Genomic DNA, 20,815 nt, shown 5'->3' on the forward strand with positions numbered 1-20,815 from the left:
ATGTCTGCAGAAATTCTTGCTGCACCAGATTCCAGCTTCAATGTGAGATTCATCAGAAGAGAGAACAGAGGAGAGGGAGAGGAGATGGAGGTGGAGATCTTAGAGGATGAAGAGCATCACGCTGATCTTGGGTCACAACAAGCCAGTAAGTCTTAAATGATGACTACTGGACAAAGGGAAGTTAGTTCAGATGTTTATGTGGCTATATTTAAATTACATACTGAGTGAAAATGATCAATTCATCAGTTCACCATCAGTCACCGCTGACTACGGGTCATTATCAGCTGTCTTGGTGCTCTAATCTGGTGTAACGTCACTCATTATTCTTATAGAGGGAATGACAATGAGCAACAAACACTCCACAGTTTAAAGTGTCACTTCAACCTTCATACCAACATGATAAAAATGTTGTCTATGTATTTTTCGTCTGTAGGACCAAACACTGAACAGAACGGTGCAGCTGTCAAAAGAAGGTGTTTCAGAGCTCCTGCAGTGACTCTGGGAGTGATGTATCTGCTCATGTTGGCTGGAATCTACATACGCTGTGAGTGACTCAGTTTTTAATCCAAACTGTCATATATTGATGATTTAGTGATGTCATGTTTTAGGATTCTGTCAGAAAGATAACACAGTAGGTGCATGTTGATCTTTACTATCTTCGTATCACTTTCTTCCTGCGATCAGAGTTTTGTCCAAGAGACATTTTAGGATGAACAATAAAGCTAGTCAGCACGGGTTGTTTCTCACTGTGTAAAAGAGGAAGTTAACATTATTCATGAAGACAAAGACGTAACCCTACACAATCCATACACTGTTAGGAGAGCATTTCTCTGAGGATGTATAGAAATCTTAACCACAAACAATAATGTTTCTTGCCACTGGTCCAGTCTGGTCAGTCTGTTCAGAATCTACTGGTCCAAACTCATTTTTTACCGGCCCTGAATGTAGTTTCTACTTGGAGTACTTCTACTACATCACAGAGGTAAATACTGTACTTTCGACTCTAGTCTGAAAGATGTAGTTACTGGTTATTTTTGTACATTACATCTTTTCATTAATGTTGCTGGTATGTCTCGTGGTTTTCAAACTACTATTAACATCATTATCAACCCTCATGCAACAGTAACCCCCAATTTCCGCTGGATACGTGTCCGCTGCGTTGTAGCACCGATCCGGTTTTGCTCCGCCGTCCGCCGTCCGGCAATCCCCACCGGTTGCGGTTTGAGTCCGCTGCGGCGCAGTACGGTAGACAGCTGGCTCACAAGGCAGAGGAGTTCCCGCGATAATCACATGATCACTCACGACCGCAGTTATAGGCATGTGTTATTAAAAACGACTATTTATTGTAAAATCTTCACTTTGTTAAACTTGTTGGAGAACTGTTTTAGTTTCTCTATAAGCCAACACCTATAAATAAAAACAACTAAGAAACCAACATTTCCTGTTTCGGACAGAAGAGAGAGAGAGAGAGAGAGAGAGAGTGTGTGTGTGTGTGTGTGTGTGTGTGTGGGTGTGGGTGTGAAGCAGTCAACCAATGTGTGAATTAGTGTGAGCAGATCTATCGAAAACCCTGAAACCTTGTACCTCCAAACTCTATTGTTTAAACAAAGAAACAATAGAATTATTCAGTGTGTATTCATAGTTTATCTAAATGTTATCATAAATCTAAAGATAAGACAGTTCTGTTGTCTAGATGTTATAAAGTCCACAATGTTTTCATAAAGAGTCAAGTGAATGAAAGGGAGGGTATGTGTGATTCTCTGCATGTTGTTACTTCCTCAATGTTTTCAACTGACATCAGACGGGCGTTGGACCAAGAAACACTTCCAGCAGCATCAGTACAGTGATCTACGTTATTGTGTTTATCTACAATAGTTAGTGATGTTTATTATACACGTACAGCAGCAAAGTAACAGATCAGCAAAGTGCAGTAAAAGCAAGTGAAGTGCAGCTACTCTTTAATGGTTTCAGTCGTCTAAAGATGTCGACAGATATTTATGCCAAACCGGATTTATCCAAGAAGGTCAGATACACCAGAAAGGAGGAGTGGCAGGAAAATGAGGTGGATATTTATGAGAGTGCAGACGATATTGGAATACATTATTTTCAGTCACATGACGGAGGTAAGTAAGAAACTATGACAAATCATCATGATAATACTTGGCACGCAGGTGGTCGAGTGGTTAGAGTGCATTCCATATATGCAGCCGACCCTGGTTTGATTCCGGGCAGAGGTCCTTTGCTGCATGTCACATCCCCCCGTCTGTAACCTGTTTTTTCTATCTAACTACTGCTTAATTAAGGTAATAAAGGTCTTTCAAATAATAATAATGCTTGTCTTGTCTGATGGTGGGTGTGCCCTTTAAATCATGTAAACTCTCAGTTTAGATCTTTACACAAACCCATCAGCATACATGTTTCTTTCTATAAACCTACATTTTCTGCATGAGACCTTGTGTTTTATGGATATTTCCTTCCAGTAGTTCTTTATTAGGATTATGTTGTGCCTTGTGATTAACATGCACCACAGCTCTCTGAGTAGAGGCCTTTGTTCATGTGTTCTGTTCACGTTCTTTGGTTCCAATTAAGCTCAACTTTCCAGAAGGTTTGTTTCTTTTCAGACACAACATGTATCTAAAAGTCAAGGCTTTTTGGCATCATGTCTATTGGTTTTACTAACATTTAACAATCAGACAGCTTTCTCAGATCTGAGGAAGTATCATCTCCAGTTAAGACAGCTTTACAACAGGGTAGTAAGGGAAATGACACGACAGGAAGAAGTGAAGTGCTGCATGTCAAGATCAGTTGAAGATCATTATCAGTACAGAGTCGAGGGTGAGAGAGGCTGAAGAGGTGATGCACAGCTGTAACACACTTTCTGCTGAAGCTCAGCTGTGCAATTCAATGATTATTTATGACTCAACATTTAAGATGAGCTCATGTTTTGGCTTATACAAAAGTGATTTAATTATATTTTTTAATATATTTCTAATGTTAGGACTTTAAAACAACTTGTTCAAAGTTGTGCACAGATGTCACCACAGATCAAAACAATGAAACCACAGAGTAAAACATCTTTGTAGCAGAGGGGAATGATGCTCTCTGTGTGTTTGTCACTTTAGGACCGCAGAATGAGAAACAACCTCCAGCCGTCCAAAGAAAGCGGTTCAGTTCTGCTGTATTCTGTCTTGGAGTGCTGTGTTTCCTGATGCTGACTGCAATCATCCTCCTATCCACATATTGTAATATATAAAAGATACATATACATATATACACACACACATATATATAAATAAATTAATAAAAAAAAAAACCATTATATATAAATTAGGGCTCTCAACGACTAAAATATTTAATCGCGATTAATCGCATTATTGTCAATGGTAACAAATGTGCAATTAATCTCAAATCAATCACGTATTTTCAATCTGTTCTAAATGCACCTTAAAGGGATATTTTCACTCTTTTCAACATGGGAGTGAACAACTATGCTTGCTTTATGCAAATTTATGTCATTAGTATTGCAACAATCCAAAACACTGAGAAATACTGTAAAGAATATTCTCCAGAATAACCTCCGTTCTGATACCGCTCTCCACGAGTCTAGGACATGCACAAGTCCACACAGACTCACGTGTGCCTTCAAGGGTTAGCCTACATCTGAGGTCATTCGTTGAGAGATGGAGTTTGTAAAATACTTCGAAAAGCAAGTAGACAGGTCATATCGGTGCAGCGTCAGGAATTGCTCCCTCTTTTAAATTTGAGCTAGCGTACAGCGAATTAAATTTTAGGTGAGCGGAGAGCGGTCTTTGAGCAGAGCTGTCTGGTATAATTTTGAGCGGTGGAGCAAAGGAGTGAACACCCACGTACGCGGGGAGCGAAAATTCTCGCCGCTCAGCTGCGCTCACATGCTGTGTACATCGTGGTTTTTGTGGTGATCAAAAACAAGCTATTTTTATTCGACCATCTCTATCAGTGAGTGTGTTGACAACAACAGGTGTTAAAAATGAAACATTTTCTTCAACTTAACCAAACTTTTTTGTGGTTAAGTAGAGCATCAGCACAGCTTGTGATAATACAGACATAGAAAATTCAACCTGAACAAATATTCAACTGAAGGAACAAAAGGAAAACACCATTTTGAATGAAGGGGGGCTTTAAATATACGGCTGCAGCTATTATGATTCCTCAGCAGTCTGAGTTATAACATTCAAGCGTGTACCTTCATGCTGATAACATGTTGGTCTAATGCTGGTCTGTGTCCCAGGCAGGACAACAACATGTGTGAACGAGCAGTACCAGCAGAGGGCGACAGTGATGGAATATAATCATATAAAGTTCTAGGAAGTCTGTGCATAGAATATGTAAAAGCACAAGAACACACACAAAAAAAACTCTAATTTGGAATATGGAAAATGATATTTCATTATGCACAGGAAAATAGGTAGTTGGTCTTTAGTATAAAGAAACAATGATATGTTTGTGTTTTTTACTTTGTTCTGGTTCTCACCAGATATTTCAGTCACTTTGGAAAAAGACCAGCTGCAGAACAGATACGACAAACTGAGCAACAACTACACCCAACTACAGGAAACAGCTTCAGGTGAAAAAAATCTCAAAACAAAAAAGGAAATACCAAATATACAGGATCAAATTCTCTGCAAAATGTTTGTATTATCTCACTGATAATCTATTTCACACATTACAGTCAACAACAATCAGCTGCAGAGCAGTTATGAAACCCTGAGTAAAAATCACAGTAAGTTACAGGATGAGTTACAGAAGCTGAAGGACAAAATTGAAGGTGAGAAAAATCTAAAATGTGCAACTGTAATGTGAATTTACATGATACAACTTGACTGTGCTTCATCTTTTTATCATGTAAGGGATAATGCCCGACGAGGTGTTTATTAACAGAAATGAATCGGACGACGCGGAGGCGCTTCGCGTCGGACGGTTGCTTCCGCGAAGTCCATTAACTCCTGTTTATGGACACCTCAAAGGCCATTATCCCGCTTATACCATGGTCACATGCCAAAGAAAAGAAATTCGGACCATTAATTTACATTTTCATGCGTTTTACAATCAAAATATAAAGTTTTTCACAAGCCATAACTTAGTTTCCCTGGTAACGCCTGAGGGTTTGACTAATACCTGGAACAATCATTATTCTCCCGTAAGGTTCTTATGCAACGGAGACGTTGTTCACTCCTCCAGTAAATAGGACGGATCATAGATACGACTTGGAAACGGGAGATATTCTAGTCCGCTCAGCCATGAGCCAGAAAGCTAACGCTATGCTAGCAAGATTCAAAGTCAATAACATTGCATACGGTGGACAAACAGTAAATATAATTTGACAGTATGCTAGCTAACATGATTAGCTAGCTAACCAGTCATGTCATTGTCCCCAAATCAATAGCAAGATTTCCACGAACAAATGACCGGCCGTGTGTAAAGTTACTGTGGCCGCAGCCTGAAGCAGAGAGCTGAACAGCGAACGGGATGTGAGATTATTTGCGAATCAGTAAATTTAGAGGGGAAGTGAACTTTCTGCAGCTTGTGTGTTACAGTCGCCACCCTGTGGTGTTCAGAGGATAAGACACTGAAGGACTGACGGACTGAACTCAGTGCTGGAAATAACATATTCAGATTTGATACGCCAGCTAACGCATTAATTTACAGCGGTGAACAGTCAATTTGACTGGAACTACTTAGTAGGTGTCCATATATCACTTTTTAACCTACACCCTCCAGCCAATCAGAATCGAGTATTCACCCAGACCATGGTATAAAACTGATTCAAGATGTTGACGTTTTTTGAGATTATATTTCAGACCGTCACAAATGAGATATTATATCCTGAGCAAAAATACAGAGTTAACAGCCTGAATAGGGAAAGTGGTGATCAAGAAACACCTTAAACTAAATAGAGGAAACAAGAAGTTAATTTGACACAGAATGACATGAAATCTATCTTCAAAACACGTGTTTGACATTAAGGGAAGAGGTGTCCTGATGGATGGAAGAGATTTGGATGCAGCTGTTACTTTAGACCCAATGAGAAGAGAACGTGGACTGACAGCAGAACTGACTGTTGGAACAAAGGAGCAGATCTGGTGGTCATAAACAACAAAGATGAAAATGTGAGTGTGTGTTAGTAAAGAGCCTCTAACTCAACCTGCTGTGCCTCTGTCATCTGGACCTGTTCTCCTCTCAATACTATTTTCATATTTCAGACTGTGTGTATTTTAAAGATTGGATTTGTAGTTTTGTTTGCAATGAAACATTTTAATTATTCATATCTAACAACATTTCGTTACTACAATAGAAAAACTGAATGATGAACAGAGAAATGATTGTTGTCTCTTGTTAAATACCAGAAATTTGTCAGTGAGCTGAACAACATGAATGAAGAGTTCTGGATTGGTCTAAAGACAGGGTCAACAGGGAAGAAACCGCTATGAATGGAAGTGGGTGGACGGATCACCGCTGACAGAAATGTGAGACATTTTAAAGTTTTTATTTTCATCACATTTCCATAAAATTAACTGGCTGTCACAGAAATTAAATGTGAATATTATTAATATTATCATCTTAAACGAGACACAGTGATTGGGAAACCATCTTTGTGTTTCAAATCAGTGGATCCATGATCTCTTTCTTTTTCTGATTCAGTCCTCAAAATGTTAATCACATGAATCAGTGAAAACAGAGAGACAAGATTACTACATATATTAAATGAGTTATTTAAAATTATCATTAATAATAGAAAACATAAAAAATTGAGGTAAAATTAAACAACTTATTTCAAATTGGAAATTAATCAGAAGCTTGTACTCTGTTTAAAAGATGAACATTTTCTTTGTGCTACAGCTTCAGTGCATCAGGACTACAAACTGCTACATGGGGCTGGTACGCAACATGCTGCAATCAACAAGGACAATGGAGACAAAGCGATTATAGATCAAAAAAGTACTATATCTGTGAGAAACTAGTTTCTTGCATTCTATGATGACAGAAGTGTGGAGTGTTGAGATCAGCTCTGTAAACTCAGACACATTTACATGTATTGTGTGTGACATGCTCAATAACCTGATCACACACATATTGTTCCTCTGCCTTACATGCTGTATAATCTGATTGGAAGTGATCCAACAAAGCTACATGTGTATTACTGACTCTGCAGCCCTGCAGGATCATCACAGTAAAAGCTTGTCTTTACTTTGCTTTAGTTGATTCATAAGTTTGTATTCAGTTCCATCTGTCTGCATTCAATATGTGAAAATAATACCAAGTTGTGTCTGAGTCCTCTTTGATACAGCAGCTGCTAATGTTCAGTGTGAAGCTTCTACAGGAGAGAGAAACATGCTTGAAGGTTTATGTTTTGCCTCTTTAGCCTGTGTAATGTGCTGCTGTCCAATTCCCATGATAATTCACATGATAAGGACATCTAATAATCTTAACCAAGGCACCATTTAAACTATTTAAACTGTCTGATATCTGATCAACTTGATGTAATTTAACATTGTTCCTTCATTTTGGATCTTTGTTCTGCACTCCTACACACTGTTTGCATCTCTTGTCTCTCTGTGGGTCACACGTTGTGCATGTAGCAGAGCTAATTTTAAAAAACAACAGTCCAGCAGCATCACATTTCCTGTGTCATATACGTATATGTGAGTAAACTGTGTGGGCAACAGTGAATGCAGCTCAGCACAAATGTGTGTATGTGAACACACACTTCTGCTTTACAGTGAAAACCTTGTATTTCCTCAAAGTCACTGTCAAGACTTAAAGACAATAAACAGCTTTAGTTTGTAGCTTCAAATGTATAAATATTGTTTATTTGAAGAGAGTCTTTATTCCAATGAGCAAACCATTAAAAGTCTATTTTGAAATAATTTGAGTGACGTGTTTTTTCATGTGTTTAGCTGTGGTCTGTCCTGATGTCACTTCCTGTGTTAGAGGCTGTCCAACCCAAAGACAGAACGCTTAACTACACAGTCAAACCTGTTCAAGAATAGCTTCAGTTAAGTTTCCAATTTGTAAAGATGTCTGCAGAAATTCTTGCTGCACCAGATTCCAGCTTCAATGTGAGATTCATCAGAACAGAGAACAGAGGAGAGGGAGAGGAGATGGAGGTGGAGATCTTAGAGGATGAAGAGCATCACGCTGATCTCGGGTCACAACAAGCCAGTAAGTCTTAAATGATGACTATTGGACAAAGGGAAGTAAGGTCAAATGTTTATGTGGCTATATTTAAATTATATACTGAGTGAAAATGATCAATTCATCAGTTCACCATCAGTCACCGCTGACTACGGGTCATTATCAGCTGTCCTGGTGCTTTAATCTGGTGTAACGTCACTCATTATTCTTATAGAGGGAATGACAATGAGCAACAAACACTCCACAGTTTAAAGTGTCACTTCAACCTTCATACCAACATAATAAAAATGTTGTCTATGTATTTTTCCTCTGTAGGACCAAACACTGAACAGAACGGTGCAGCTGTCAAAAGAAGGTGTTTCAGAGCTCCTGCAGTGACTCTGGGAGTGATGTATCTGCTCATGTTGGCTGGAATCTACATACGCTGTGAGTGACTCAGTTTTTAATCCAAACTGTCATATATTGATGAATTAGTGATGTCATGTTTTAGGATTCTGTCAGAAAGATAACACAGTAGGTGCAGGTTCATCTTTATTGTCATCGTATCACTTTGTTCCTGTGATCAGAGTTTTGTCCAAGAGACATTTTAGGACAAACACTAAAGCCAGTCAGCACGGGTTGTTTCTCACTGTGTAAAAGAGGAAGTTAACATTATTCATGAAGACAAAGACGTAATCCTACACAATCCATACACTGTTAGGAGGGCATTTCTCTGAGGATGTATAGAAATCTTAACCACAAACAACAATGTTTCTTGCCACTGGTCCAGTCTGGTGAGTCTGTTCAGAATCTACTGGTCCAAACTCATTTTTTACCGGCCCTGAATGTAGTTTCTACTGGGAGTACTTCTACTACATCACAGAGGTAAATACTGTACTTTCGACTCTAGTCTGAAAGATGTAGTTACTGATTATTTTTGTACATTACATCTTTTCATTAATGTTGCTGGTATGTCTCATGGTTTTCAAACTACTATTAACATCATTATCAACCCTCATGCAACAGTAACCCCCAAATTTCCACTGGATATGTGTCCACTGCGTTGTAGCACCGATCCGGTTTTGCTCCGCCGTCCGCCGTCCGGCAATCCCCACCGGTTGCGGTTTGAGTCCGCTGCGGCGCAGTACGGTAGACAGCTGGCTCACGAGGCAGAGGAGTTCCCGCGATAATCACATGACCACTCACGACCGCAGTTATAGGCATGTGTTATTAAAAACAACTATTTATTGTAAAATCTTCACTTTGTTAAAATTGTTGGAGAACTGTTTTAGTTTCTCTATAAGCCAACACCTATAAATAAAAACAACTAAGAAACCAACATTTCCTGTTTCGGACAGAAGAGAGAGAGAGAGAAAGAGAGAGAGTGTGTGTGTGTGTGTGTGTGTGTGTGTGTGTGTGTGTGTGTGTGTGTGTGTGTGTGTGTGTGTGTGTGTGTGTGTGTGTGTGTGTGAAGCAGTCAACCAATGTGTGAATTAGTGTGAGCAGATCTACTGAAAACCCTGAAACTTTGTACCTCCAAACTCTATTGTTTAAACAAAGAAACAATAGAATTATTCAGTGTGTATTCATAGTTTATCTAAATGTTATCATAAATCTAAAGATAAGACAGTTCTGTTGTCTAGATGTTATAAAGTCCACAATGTTTTCATAAAGAGTCAAGTGAATGAAAGGGAGGGTATGTGTGATTCTCTGCATGTTGTTACTTCCTCAATGTTTTTGACTGACACCAGACCAATGTTAGACCAAGAAACACTGCCAGCAGCATCAGTACAGTGTACTACGTTATTGTGTTTATCTACCATAGTTAGTGCTGCATATTATACACGTACAGCAGCACAGTAACAGATCAGCACAGTGCAGTAAAAGTAAGTGAAGTGCAGCTTCTCTTTAACAGTTTCAATCCTCTAAAGATGTCGACAGATATTTATGCCAAACCGGATTTATCCAAGAAGGTCAGATACACCAGAAAGGAGGAGTGGCAGGAAAATGAGGTGGATATTTACGAGAGTGCAGACGATATTGGAATACATTATTTTCAGTCACATGACGGCGGTAAGTAAGAAACTATGACAAATCATCATGATAATACTTGGCACGCAGGTGGTCGAGTGGTTAGAGTGCATTCCATATATGCAGCCGACCCTGGTTTGATTCCGGGCAGAGGTCCTTTGCTGCATGTCACATCCCCCCGTCTGTAACCTGTTTTTCCTATCTAACTACTGCTTCATTAAGGTAATAAAGGTCTTTCAAATAATAATAATGCTTGTTTTGTCTGATGGTGGGTGTGCCCTTTAAATCATGTAAACTCTCAGTTTAGATCTTTACACAAACCCATCAGCATACATGTTTCTTTCTATAAACCTACATTTTCTGCATGAGACCTTGTGTTTTATGGATATTTCCTTCCAGTAGTTCTTTATTAGGATTATGTTGTGCCTTGTGATTAACATGCACCACAGCTCTCTGAGTAGAGGCCTTTGTTCATGTGTTCTGTTCAAGTTCTTTGGTTCCAATTAAGCTCAACTTTCCAGAAGGTTTGTTTCTTTTCAGACACAACATGTATCTAATAGTCAAGGCTTTTTGGCATCATGTCTATTAGTTTCACTAACATTTAACAATCAGACAGCTTTCTCAGATCTGAGGAAGTATCATCTCCAGCTCAGACAGCTTTACAACAGGGTAGTAAGGGAAATGACACGACAGGAAGAAGAGAAGTGCTGCATGATAAGATCTGTTGAAGATCATTATTAGTACAGAGTCGAGGGTGAGAGAGGCTGAAGAGGTGATGCACAGCTGTAACACACTTTCTGTTGAAGCTCAGCTGTGCAATTCAATGATTATTTATGACTCAACATTTAAGATGAGCTCATACGTTGGTTTATACAACAGTGTTTGAGTGATATTTTTTAATATATTTCTAATGTTAGGACTTTAAAACAACTTGTTCACAGTTGTGCACAGATGTCACCACAGATCAAAACAATGAAACCACAGAGTAAAACGTCTTTGTACCAGAGGGGAATGATGCTCTCTGTGTGTTTGTCACTTTAGGACCGCAGAATGAGAAACAACCTCCAGCCGTCCAAAGAAGGCGGTTCAGTTCTGCTGTATTCTGTCTTGGAGTGCTGTGCTTTCTGATGCTGACTGCAATCATCCTCCTTTCCACATATTGTAATATATAAAAAATACATATACATATATATACACACACACACACACATATATATATAAATAAATAAATAAATAAAACCCCGTTATATATAAATTAGGGCTCTCAACGACTAAAATATTTAATTGCGATTAATCGCATTATTGTCAATGGTAACAAATGTGCAATTAATCTCAAATCAATCACGTATTTTCAATCTGTTCTAAATGCACCTTAAAGGGATACTTTCACTCTTTTCAACATGGGAGTGAACAACTATGCTTGCTTTATGCAAATGTATGTCATTAGTATTGCAAAAGTCCAAAACACTGAGAAATACTGTAAAGAATATTCTCCAGAATAACCTCCGTTCTGATACCGCTCTCCACGAGTCTAGGACATGCACAAGTCCACACAGACTCACGTGTGCCTTCAAGGGTTAGCCTACATCTGAGGTCATTCGTTGAGAGATGGAGTTTGTAAAATACTTCGAAAAGCAAGTAGACAGGTCATATCGGTGCAGCGTCAGGAATTGCTCCCTCTTTTAAATTTGAGCTAGCGTACAGCGAATTAAATTTTAGGTGAGCGGAGAGCGGTCTTTGAGCAGAGCTGTCTGGTATAATTTTGAGCGGTGGAGCAAAGGAGTGAACACCCACGTACGCGGGGAGCGAAAATTCTCGCCGCTCAGCTGCGCTCACATGCTGTGTACATCGTGGTTTTTGTGGTGATCAAAAACAAGCTATTTTTATTCGACCATCTCTATCAGTGAGTGTGTTGACAACAACAGGTGTTAAAAATGAAACATTTTCTTCAACTTAACCAAACTTTTTTGTGGTTAAGTAGAGCATTAGCACAGCTTGTGATAATACAGACATAGAAAATTCAACCTGAACAAATATTCAACTGAAAGAACAAAAGGAATATATAACATTATAACATTCAAGTGTGTACCTTGATGCTGATAGCATGTTGGTCTAATGCTGGTCTGTGTCCCAGGCAGGACAACAACATGTGTGAACGAGCAGTACCAGCAGAGGGCGACAGTGATGGAATATAATCATGTAAAGTTCTAGGAAGTCTGTGCATAGAATATGTAAAAGCACAAGAACACACACAAAAAAAAACTCTAATTTGGGATATAGAAAATGATATTTCATTATGCACAGGAAAATAGGTAGTTGGTCTTTAGTATAAAGAAACAATGATATGTTTGTGTTTTTTACTTTGTTCTGGTTCTCACCAGATATTTCAGTCACTTTGGAAAAAGACCAGCTGCAGAACAGATACGACAAACTGAGCAACAACTACACCCAACTACAGGAAACAGCTTCAGGTGAAAAAAAAAGTCTCAAACAAAAAAGGAAATACCAAATATACAGGATCAAATTCTCTGCAAAATGTTTGTATTATCTCACTGATAATCTATTTCACACATTACAGTCAACAACAATCAGCTGCAGAATAGTTATGAAACCCTGAGTAAAAATCACAGTAACTTACAGGATGAGGTCAAGAAGCTAAAGGATGAAATTAAAGATGAGAAAAATTTAAATGTGCAACTGTAATGTGAATTTACATGATATTACTTGACTGTGGTTCAACTTTTAATTATAGCTGTTTCATGTTGTTGACATTTTTTTCAGACAGTCACAAATGAGATATGATCTTAAATAATTTCACATCATCTGACTGTTCATCTATTCTTGTGTTTCTCAAAACATTACAGTCAACAACAGTCAGTTACAGGATGAGTTACAGAAGCTGAAGGACAAAATTGAAGGTGAGAAAAATCTAAAATGTGCAACTGTAATGTGAATTTACATGATACAACTTGACTGTGCTTCATCTTTTTATCATGTAAGGGATAATGCCCGACGAGGTGTTCATTAACAGAAATGAATCGGACGACGCGGAGTCGCTTCGCGTCGGACGGTTGCCTCCGCGAAGTCCATTAACTTCTGTTTATGGACACCTCAAAGGGCATTATCCCGCTTATACCATGGTCACATGCCAAAGAAAAGAAATTCGGACCATTAATTTACATTTTCATGCGTTTTACAATCAAAATATAAAGTTTTTCACAAGCCATAACTTAGTTTCCCTGGTAACGCCTGAGGGTTTGACTAATACCTGGAACAATCATTACTCTCCCGTAAGATTCTTATGCAACGGAGACGTTGTTCACTCCTCCAGTAAATAGGGCAGACCTTAGATACGCCTTGGCAATGGGAGATATTCTAGTCCGCTCAGCCATGAGCCAGAAAGCTAACGCTATGCTAGCAAGATTCAAAGTCAATAACATTGCATACGGTTGACAAACAGTAAATATAATTTGACAGTATGCTAGCTAACATGATTAGCTAGCTAACCAGTCATGTCATTGTTCCCAAATCAATAGCAAGATTTCCACGAACAAATGACCGGCCGTGTGTAACGTTACTGTGGCCGCAGCCTGAAGCAGAGAGCTGAACAGTGAACGGGATGTGAGATTATTTGCATATCAGTAAATTTAGAGGGGAAGTGAACTTTCTGCAGCTTGTGTGTTACAGTCGCCACCCTGTGGTGTTCAGAGGATAAGACACTGAAGGACTGACGGACTGCACTCAGTGCTGGAAATAAAATATTCAGATTTGATACGCCAGCTAGCGCATTGATTTACAGCGGTGAACAGTCAATTTGACTGGAACTACTTAGTAGGTGTCCGTATATCACTTTTTAACCTACACCCTCCAGCCAATCAGAATCGAGTATTCACCCAGACCATGGTATAAAACTGATTCAAGATGTTGACATTTTTTGAGATTATATTTCAGACCGTCACAAATGAGATATTAAATCCTGAGCAAAAATACAGAGTTAACAGCCTGAATAGGGAAAGTTGTGATCAAGAAACACCTTAAACTAAATAGAGGAAACAAGAAGTTAATTTGACACAGAATGACATGAAATCTATCTTTAAAACACGTGTTTGACATTAAGGAATGAGGTGTCCTGATGGATGGACGAGATTTGGATGCAGCTGTTACTTTAGACCCAATGAGAAGAGAACGTGGGATGAGAGCAGAACTGACTGTTGGAGCAAAGGAGCAGATCTGGTGGTCATAAACAACAAAGATGAAAATGTGAGTGTGTGTTAGTAAAGAGCCTCTAACTCAACCTGATGTGACTCTGTCATCTAGACCTGTTCTCCTGTCAATATTATTTTCATATTTCAGACTGTGTGTATTTTAAAGATTGGTTTTGTAATTTGGTTTAAATGAAACATTTTAATAATTATCTATATATAACAATATTTCTTTACTACAACAGAAAAACTGAATGATGAACAGAGAAATGACTGTTGTCTCTTGTTAAATACCAGAAATTTGTCATTGAGCTGAACAACATGAATGGAGAGTTCTGGATTGGTCTAAAGACAGAATGGTCAACAGGAAGCCGTTATGAATGGAAGTGGGTGGACGGATCACCGCTGACAGAAACGTGAGACATTTTAAAGTTTTCATTTTCATCACATTTCCATCAAAGTAACTGGCTGTCACAGATATTAAATGTGAATATTATTAATATTATCATCTTAAATGAGACACAGTGATTGGGAAACCATCTTTGTGTTTCAAATCAGTGGATCCATGATCTCTTTCTTTTTCTGATTCAGTCCTCCAAATGTTAATCACATGAATCACTGAAAACAGAGAGACAAGATTACTACATATATTAGATGAGTTATTTAAAATTATCATTAATAATAGAAAACATTAAAAATTGAGGTAAAATTAAACAACTTATTTCAATTTGAAAATTAATCAGAAGCTTGTACTCTGTTTAAAAGATAAACATTTTCTTTGTGCTACAGCTTCTGGGCAGCACGACAACCAGCAGCTACACAGGGCTGGTACACAGCGTACTCTAATCAACAAGGACAATGGAGACAAAGCGATTATGGAAATACTAAGTACTATATCTGTGAGAAATGAGTTTCTTGCATTCTATGATGACAGAAGTGTGGAGTGTTGAGATCAGCTCTGTAAACTCAGACACATTTACATTTATTGTGTGTGACATGCTCAATAACCTGATCACACACATATTGTTCCTCTGCCTTACATGCTGTATAATCTGATTGGAAGTGATCCAACACAACTACATGTGTATTACTGACTCTGCAGTCCTGCAGGATCATCACAGTAAAAGCTTGTCTTTACTTTGCTTTAGTTGATTCATAAGTTTGTATTCAGTTCCATCTGTCTGCGTTAAATATGTGAAAATTATACCAAGTTGTGTCTGAGTCCTCTTTGATACAGCAGCTGCTAATGTTCAGTGTGAAGCTTCTACAGGAGAGAGAAACATGCTTGAAGGTTTATTTTTTGCCTCTTTAGACTGTGTAATGTGCTGCTGTCCAATTCCCATGATAATTCCATGATAAGGACATTTAATAATCTTAATCAAGGCCCCATTTAAACTTAATTTCAACAGTCTGATATCTGGATCAAACCCAGATGTAATTTAACATTGTTCCTTCATTTTGGATTTTTGTTCTGCACTCCTAAACACTGTTTGCATCTCTTGGCTCTCTGTGGGTCACAAGTTGTGCATGTAACAGAGCTGGTTTAAAAAAAAAAACAACAGTCCAGCAGCATCACATTTCCTCTGTCATATATGTATGTGTGGGTAAACTGTGTGGGCAACAGTGAATGCAGCTCAGCACAAATGTGTGTATGTGAACACACACTTCTGCTTTACAGTGAAAACCTTGTATTTCCTCAAAGTCACTGTCAAGAATTAAAGACAATAAACAGCTTTAGTTTGTAGCTTCAAATGTATTAATATTGTTTATTTGATGAGTGTCTTTATCCCAACGAGCAAACCATTAAAAGTCTAATTTTGCAACAATTTTAAGTGACATGTGTTTTTTCATGTGTTTAGCTGTGGTCTGTCCTGATGTCACTTCCTGTGTTAGAGGCTGTCCAACTCAAAGACAGAACGCAAAACTACACAGTCAAACCTGTTCAAGAACAGCTTCAGTTAAGTTTCCAGTTTGTAAAGATGTCTGCAGAAATTCTTGCTGCACCAGATTCCAGCTTCAATGTGAGATTCACCAGAACAGAGAACAGAGGAGAGGGAGAGGAGATGGAGGTGGAGATCTTAGAGGATGAAGAGCATCACGCTGATCTCGGCTCACAACAAGCCAGTAAGTCTTAAATGATGACTATTGAAAAAGGGAAGTTAGTTCAAATGTTTATGTGGCTATATTTAAATTATATACTGAGTTAAAATGATGAATTCATCAGTTCACCATCAGTCACCGCTGACTACGGGTCATTATCAGCTGTCTTGGTGCTCTAATCTGGTGTAACGTCACTCATTATTCTTATAGAGGGAATGACAATGAGCAACAAACACTCCACAGTTTAAAGTGTCACTTCAACCTTCATACCAACATAATAAAAATGTTGTCTATGTATTTTTCGTCTGTAGGACCAAACACTGAACAGAACGGTGCAGCTGTCAAAAGAAGGTGTTTCAGAGCTCCTGCAGTGACTCTGGGAGTGATGTATCTGCTCATGTTGGCTGGAATCTACATATGCTGTGAGTGACTCAGTTTTTAATCCAATTTTACATATCTTGATGATTTAGTAGTGTCATGTTTTAGGATTCTGTCAGAAAGCTAACACAGTAGGTGCAGGTTCATCTTTATTGTCATCGTATCAATTTCTTCCTGTGATCAGAGTTTTGTCCAAGAGACATTTTAGGATGAACACTAAAGCCAGTCAGCACAGGTTGTTTCTTGTCTCACTCTGTGTAGAAGAGGAAGTTAGCATTATTTATGAAGACAAAGACGTAATCCTACACAATCCATACACAGTTAGGAGAGCATTTCTCTGAGGATGTATAGAAATCTTGAACAGGGACCAACAATAATGTTTCTTGCCACTGGCCCAGTCTGGTCAGTCTGTTGAGAATCTACTGGTCCAAACTCATTTTGTACCGGCCCTGAATGTAGTTTCTACTTGGATTACTTCTACTACATCACAGAGGTAAATATTGTACTTTCAATTGTAGTCTGTAACCTTATTACTAGTTCTATTTTTACATCACATCTTTTATACACATTGCTGGTATGTCTCATGTTTAGACACTTGTATCAACATCATTATCAGCCCTGAAGCAACAGTTAATGTTTCCACAAAACCACAGATCAGTTAAAACCTGACGTTGCTTTGTGTTTCAACGTCAGGTTGAATGATTGAATTTTCTATTTGTCTCTTAATAATTCATGATTTAGGCGCAAAAACCACTTGGTTATGATAAGGAGCGCATCATGGTTCATCTTAAAACTGTTTTTGCTTAACACAAAAACCACTGGAAATGTCTGCAGCTCTCCTTAAGAAATACATGGTTTTGTCTTTACAAAAACAAAAATGTCTTAGGGTGTCCTTTAAAATATCCAGTGTTAGCAGTGTCAACTGCAATGATCTCTTTGGCTGTAACAATGCCACCACCAGCTGTTTCAAGAACTAGAAGAAACACACAGTTTTGACTGAAAGGGGCTTTAAAATGTATCTAAAGCCTTTATGATTCTTCAGAAGTCTGAGTCAAAAATCAAGTGTATCTTGGTCCTGGTAGCATGTTGGTTCAATGCTGTTCTGTGTCCCAGCCAGGGCAGTCCCACACCAAAGCACGTGATAAACCCAAAGGTCCACTAGAAGACAGCAGTGAGTACCGTGGATTGCCTCGAATAGGTGTGAGAACAGTACCAGCATGTATGAAGGTGCAGAACCAGCAGGAGGCGATAGTGACAGTTCCGTTTTCTTTTCTGCTTATCTGTGAGGGTCGCGGGATGTTGCCACTTTTTATCCCCCTGAGGGGTTGCTTGGCTTACTGGGGTTTCCAGTTTCACTCTATGGGCGTAGGCCAGGGTCCACCCTGGATGACTCGCCAGCTCATCGCAGGACCCTTACTGATGGCAGTGGCTGCCTTCACAAGGTGCCAACTGCACATCAGGAGCAACTTTGGGGTTCAGTGTCTTGCTCAAGGATACTTTGACATGTAGCTCAGTCCCACCCTGGGGAGCCGGGATTCGAACCAGTGATCTTCTGATCACCAGTCAACCAGCTCTACCCACTGAGCTACCACCGCCCGCGATAGTGACAGATTAATTTATATATAGTGCCAGAAAGTCGCTGTTGGGAGGAGGCTGAGGATAGGATGGGTTTTAAATTCACCCAGATGATCAATGTTTGAATCTAGTGTAAGGCTAAAAGCCAAGGACTCTTTAAAGGAAGTAGAACTTTGCAAGTCGAACCATGACCTCTACCTAAACCCACCCAAGTAGTTATGGTGCCTTTATTTTGAAAGTGTACCCAGCTGTTGCAAATGTACTAGGAAGGAAACATTTTCCGTGGAAACAAAAAGAAGGTTCATTGTACTAAAAAGGCAAACCCATTTGACTGAGTAACAACTGAAGCCTCTTCTTTGGCTGAAGAAGACTGTGGCTCTCTGGAAGGATCAGAGGCAGTTCTTTGAATAAGACAAGTTAAAGGATAAGTACACCAAATAACCAAATTCTTCGTTGGAATAGAGAGAGTGATATTTGATTATGCACAGGAAGTAAGGTAGTTGTTCTTTAGTACAAAGCTAGATGATTTGTTTGTCTTTTTCACCTTTCTTCTGGTTGTCACCAGATATTTTGGTCACTTTGGAAAAAAACCAGCTGAAGACCAGATATGACAAAGTGAGCAACAACTACACCCTACTCCAGGAAACAGTTTCAGGTAAAAAAAAAAAAAAGTCTCAAAACAAAAAAAGAAAATACCAAAAATACTGGTTGAGCTTAAAACTATTTAGTTTATCTATTGTTGTCTTTCTCAAGACATGACAGTCAACAACAGCCAATTACAGAATGAGGTAAAGCAGCTGAAGGACAAAATAAAAGGTGAGAAGAACAGAAAATGTTCAACTGGAATGCCGATTTACATGATCAAATCTGACTGTTCTTCAACTTTTAATTATAACTGTTTCATGTTGTTAACTTTTTTGCCATGTTGTATTTCAGACCATCACAAATGAGATATTAAATCCAGAGTGAAATTACAGAGTAAACAGTCTGAATCGGGAAAGTAGTGATCAAGAAACATATTAAACTAAATAGAGGAAATGAGAAGTCAATCTGACACAGAATGAATCTTTAAAACAAGTGTTTATCATTAAGGGATGGGGTGTCCTGATGGATGGAAGAGATTTGGATACAGCTGTTACTTTAGATCCAATGAGATGAGAACGTGGTCTGACAGCAGAGCAGACTGTAAGAACAAAGGAGCAGATCTGGTGGTCATAAACAACAAAGATGAAAATGTGAGTGTGTGTTAGTAAAGAGCCTCTAACTCAACCTGCTGTGACTCTGTCATCTGGACCTGTTCTCCTCTCAATATTATTTTCATATTTCAGACTGTGTGTATTTTAAAGCTTGGTTTTGTAATTTGGTTTAAATGAAACATTTTAATAATTATCTATATCTAACAATATTTCTTTACTACAACAGAAAAACTAAATGATGAACAGAAATTATTTTTATCTCTTGTTAAATACCAGCAATTTGTCAGTGACCTGAACAACATGAATGAAGAGTCCTGGATTGGTCTACAGACAGAAAGGTCAACAGGAGAAAATCGTTTTGAATGGAAGTGGGTGGACGGATCACCGCTGGCAGAAATGTGAGACATTTTAGAGTTTACAAATGTCTATTTGTGAGGAGGTGTGGAGCTGCTTCATCAACCAGCACTACAGTTATAGTAAATATTACAGTATATGCTCCAGGATCATTAGTTTGAAAGAGAAAACGTCTCAACTGTGTCAATAGATGTGAATATTATTAATATCATCAACTTAAAGAGACAAAATTATTGGGAAACCATCTTCGTTTTTCAAATCAGTGGACCCATAATCACTTTCTTTTTCTGATTTTATTCCACCAAATGCTGATCACATAAATTACATGAAACAAGATTACAACACATATTAAATGATTTATTGAAAAACTATCAATAATTAAAGAGAACATGAATATTGTGAGTAAAATTCAACAACTTATTTCAAATAGAAAATAATTACAAGTTACTGCCACAATAAGCTGAACATTTTCTTTCTGCTAAAGCTTCAGTGCATCAGGACTACCACCTGCTACATGGGACTGGTACGCAACATGCTGCAATCTACAAGGACAATGGATACCAAGTATATATCATCAAAACAAGTACTGGATCTGTGAGAAATAGATTTCTTTCATTTTATGATGTCAGAAGTGTGGAGTGTTGAGATCAGCTCTGTAAACTCAGACACATTTACATGTATTGTGTGTGACATGCTCAATAACCTGATCACACACATATTGTTCCTCTGCCTCACATGCTGTATAATATGATTGGAAGTGATCCAACACAGCTACATGTGTATTACTGACTCTGCAGCCCTGCAGGATCATCACAGTAAAAGCTTGTC

The 20,815-nt window shown here is 38.5% G+C and overlaps 2 protein-coding genes across 2 annotated transcripts; both read left to right on the top strand.

The window, feature by feature from the left end:
* On the top strand, positions 1-16,109 carry LOC115578526 (CD209 antigen-like protein E). The gene is made up of 7 exons (XM_030411532.1): positions 1-145; positions 434-544; positions 4,514-4,603; positions 4,709-4,804; positions 14,300-14,442; positions 14,682-14,800; positions 15,174-16,109. The coding sequence occupies exons 1-7, from the start codon at positions 1-3 to the stop codon at positions 15,292-15,294; spliced, it is 825 nt and encodes a 274-aa protein (XP_030267392.1). The 3' UTR covers positions 15,295-16,109.
* A 232-nt stretch (positions 16,110-16,341) lies between these two features.
* On the top strand, positions 16,342-20,592 carry LOC115579316 (CD209 antigen-like protein E). The gene is made up of 7 exons (XM_030412820.1): positions 16,342-16,508; positions 16,796-16,906; positions 19,003-19,092; positions 19,191-19,253; positions 19,530-19,672; positions 19,910-20,031; positions 20,472-20,592. The coding sequence occupies exons 1-7, from the start codon at positions 16,364-16,366 to the stop codon at positions 20,590-20,592; spliced, it is 795 nt and encodes a 264-aa protein (XP_030268680.1). The 5' UTR covers positions 16,342-16,363.
* The last annotated feature ends 223 nt before the right edge of the window (positions 20,593-20,815 follow it).

Source organism: Sparus aurata, chromosome 3 (assembly GCF_900880675.1).
Source record: "Sparus aurata chromosome 3, fSpaAur1.1, whole genome shotgun sequence".
NCBI lineage: Eukaryota > Metazoa > Chordata > Actinopteri > Spariformes > Sparidae > Sparus > Sparus aurata.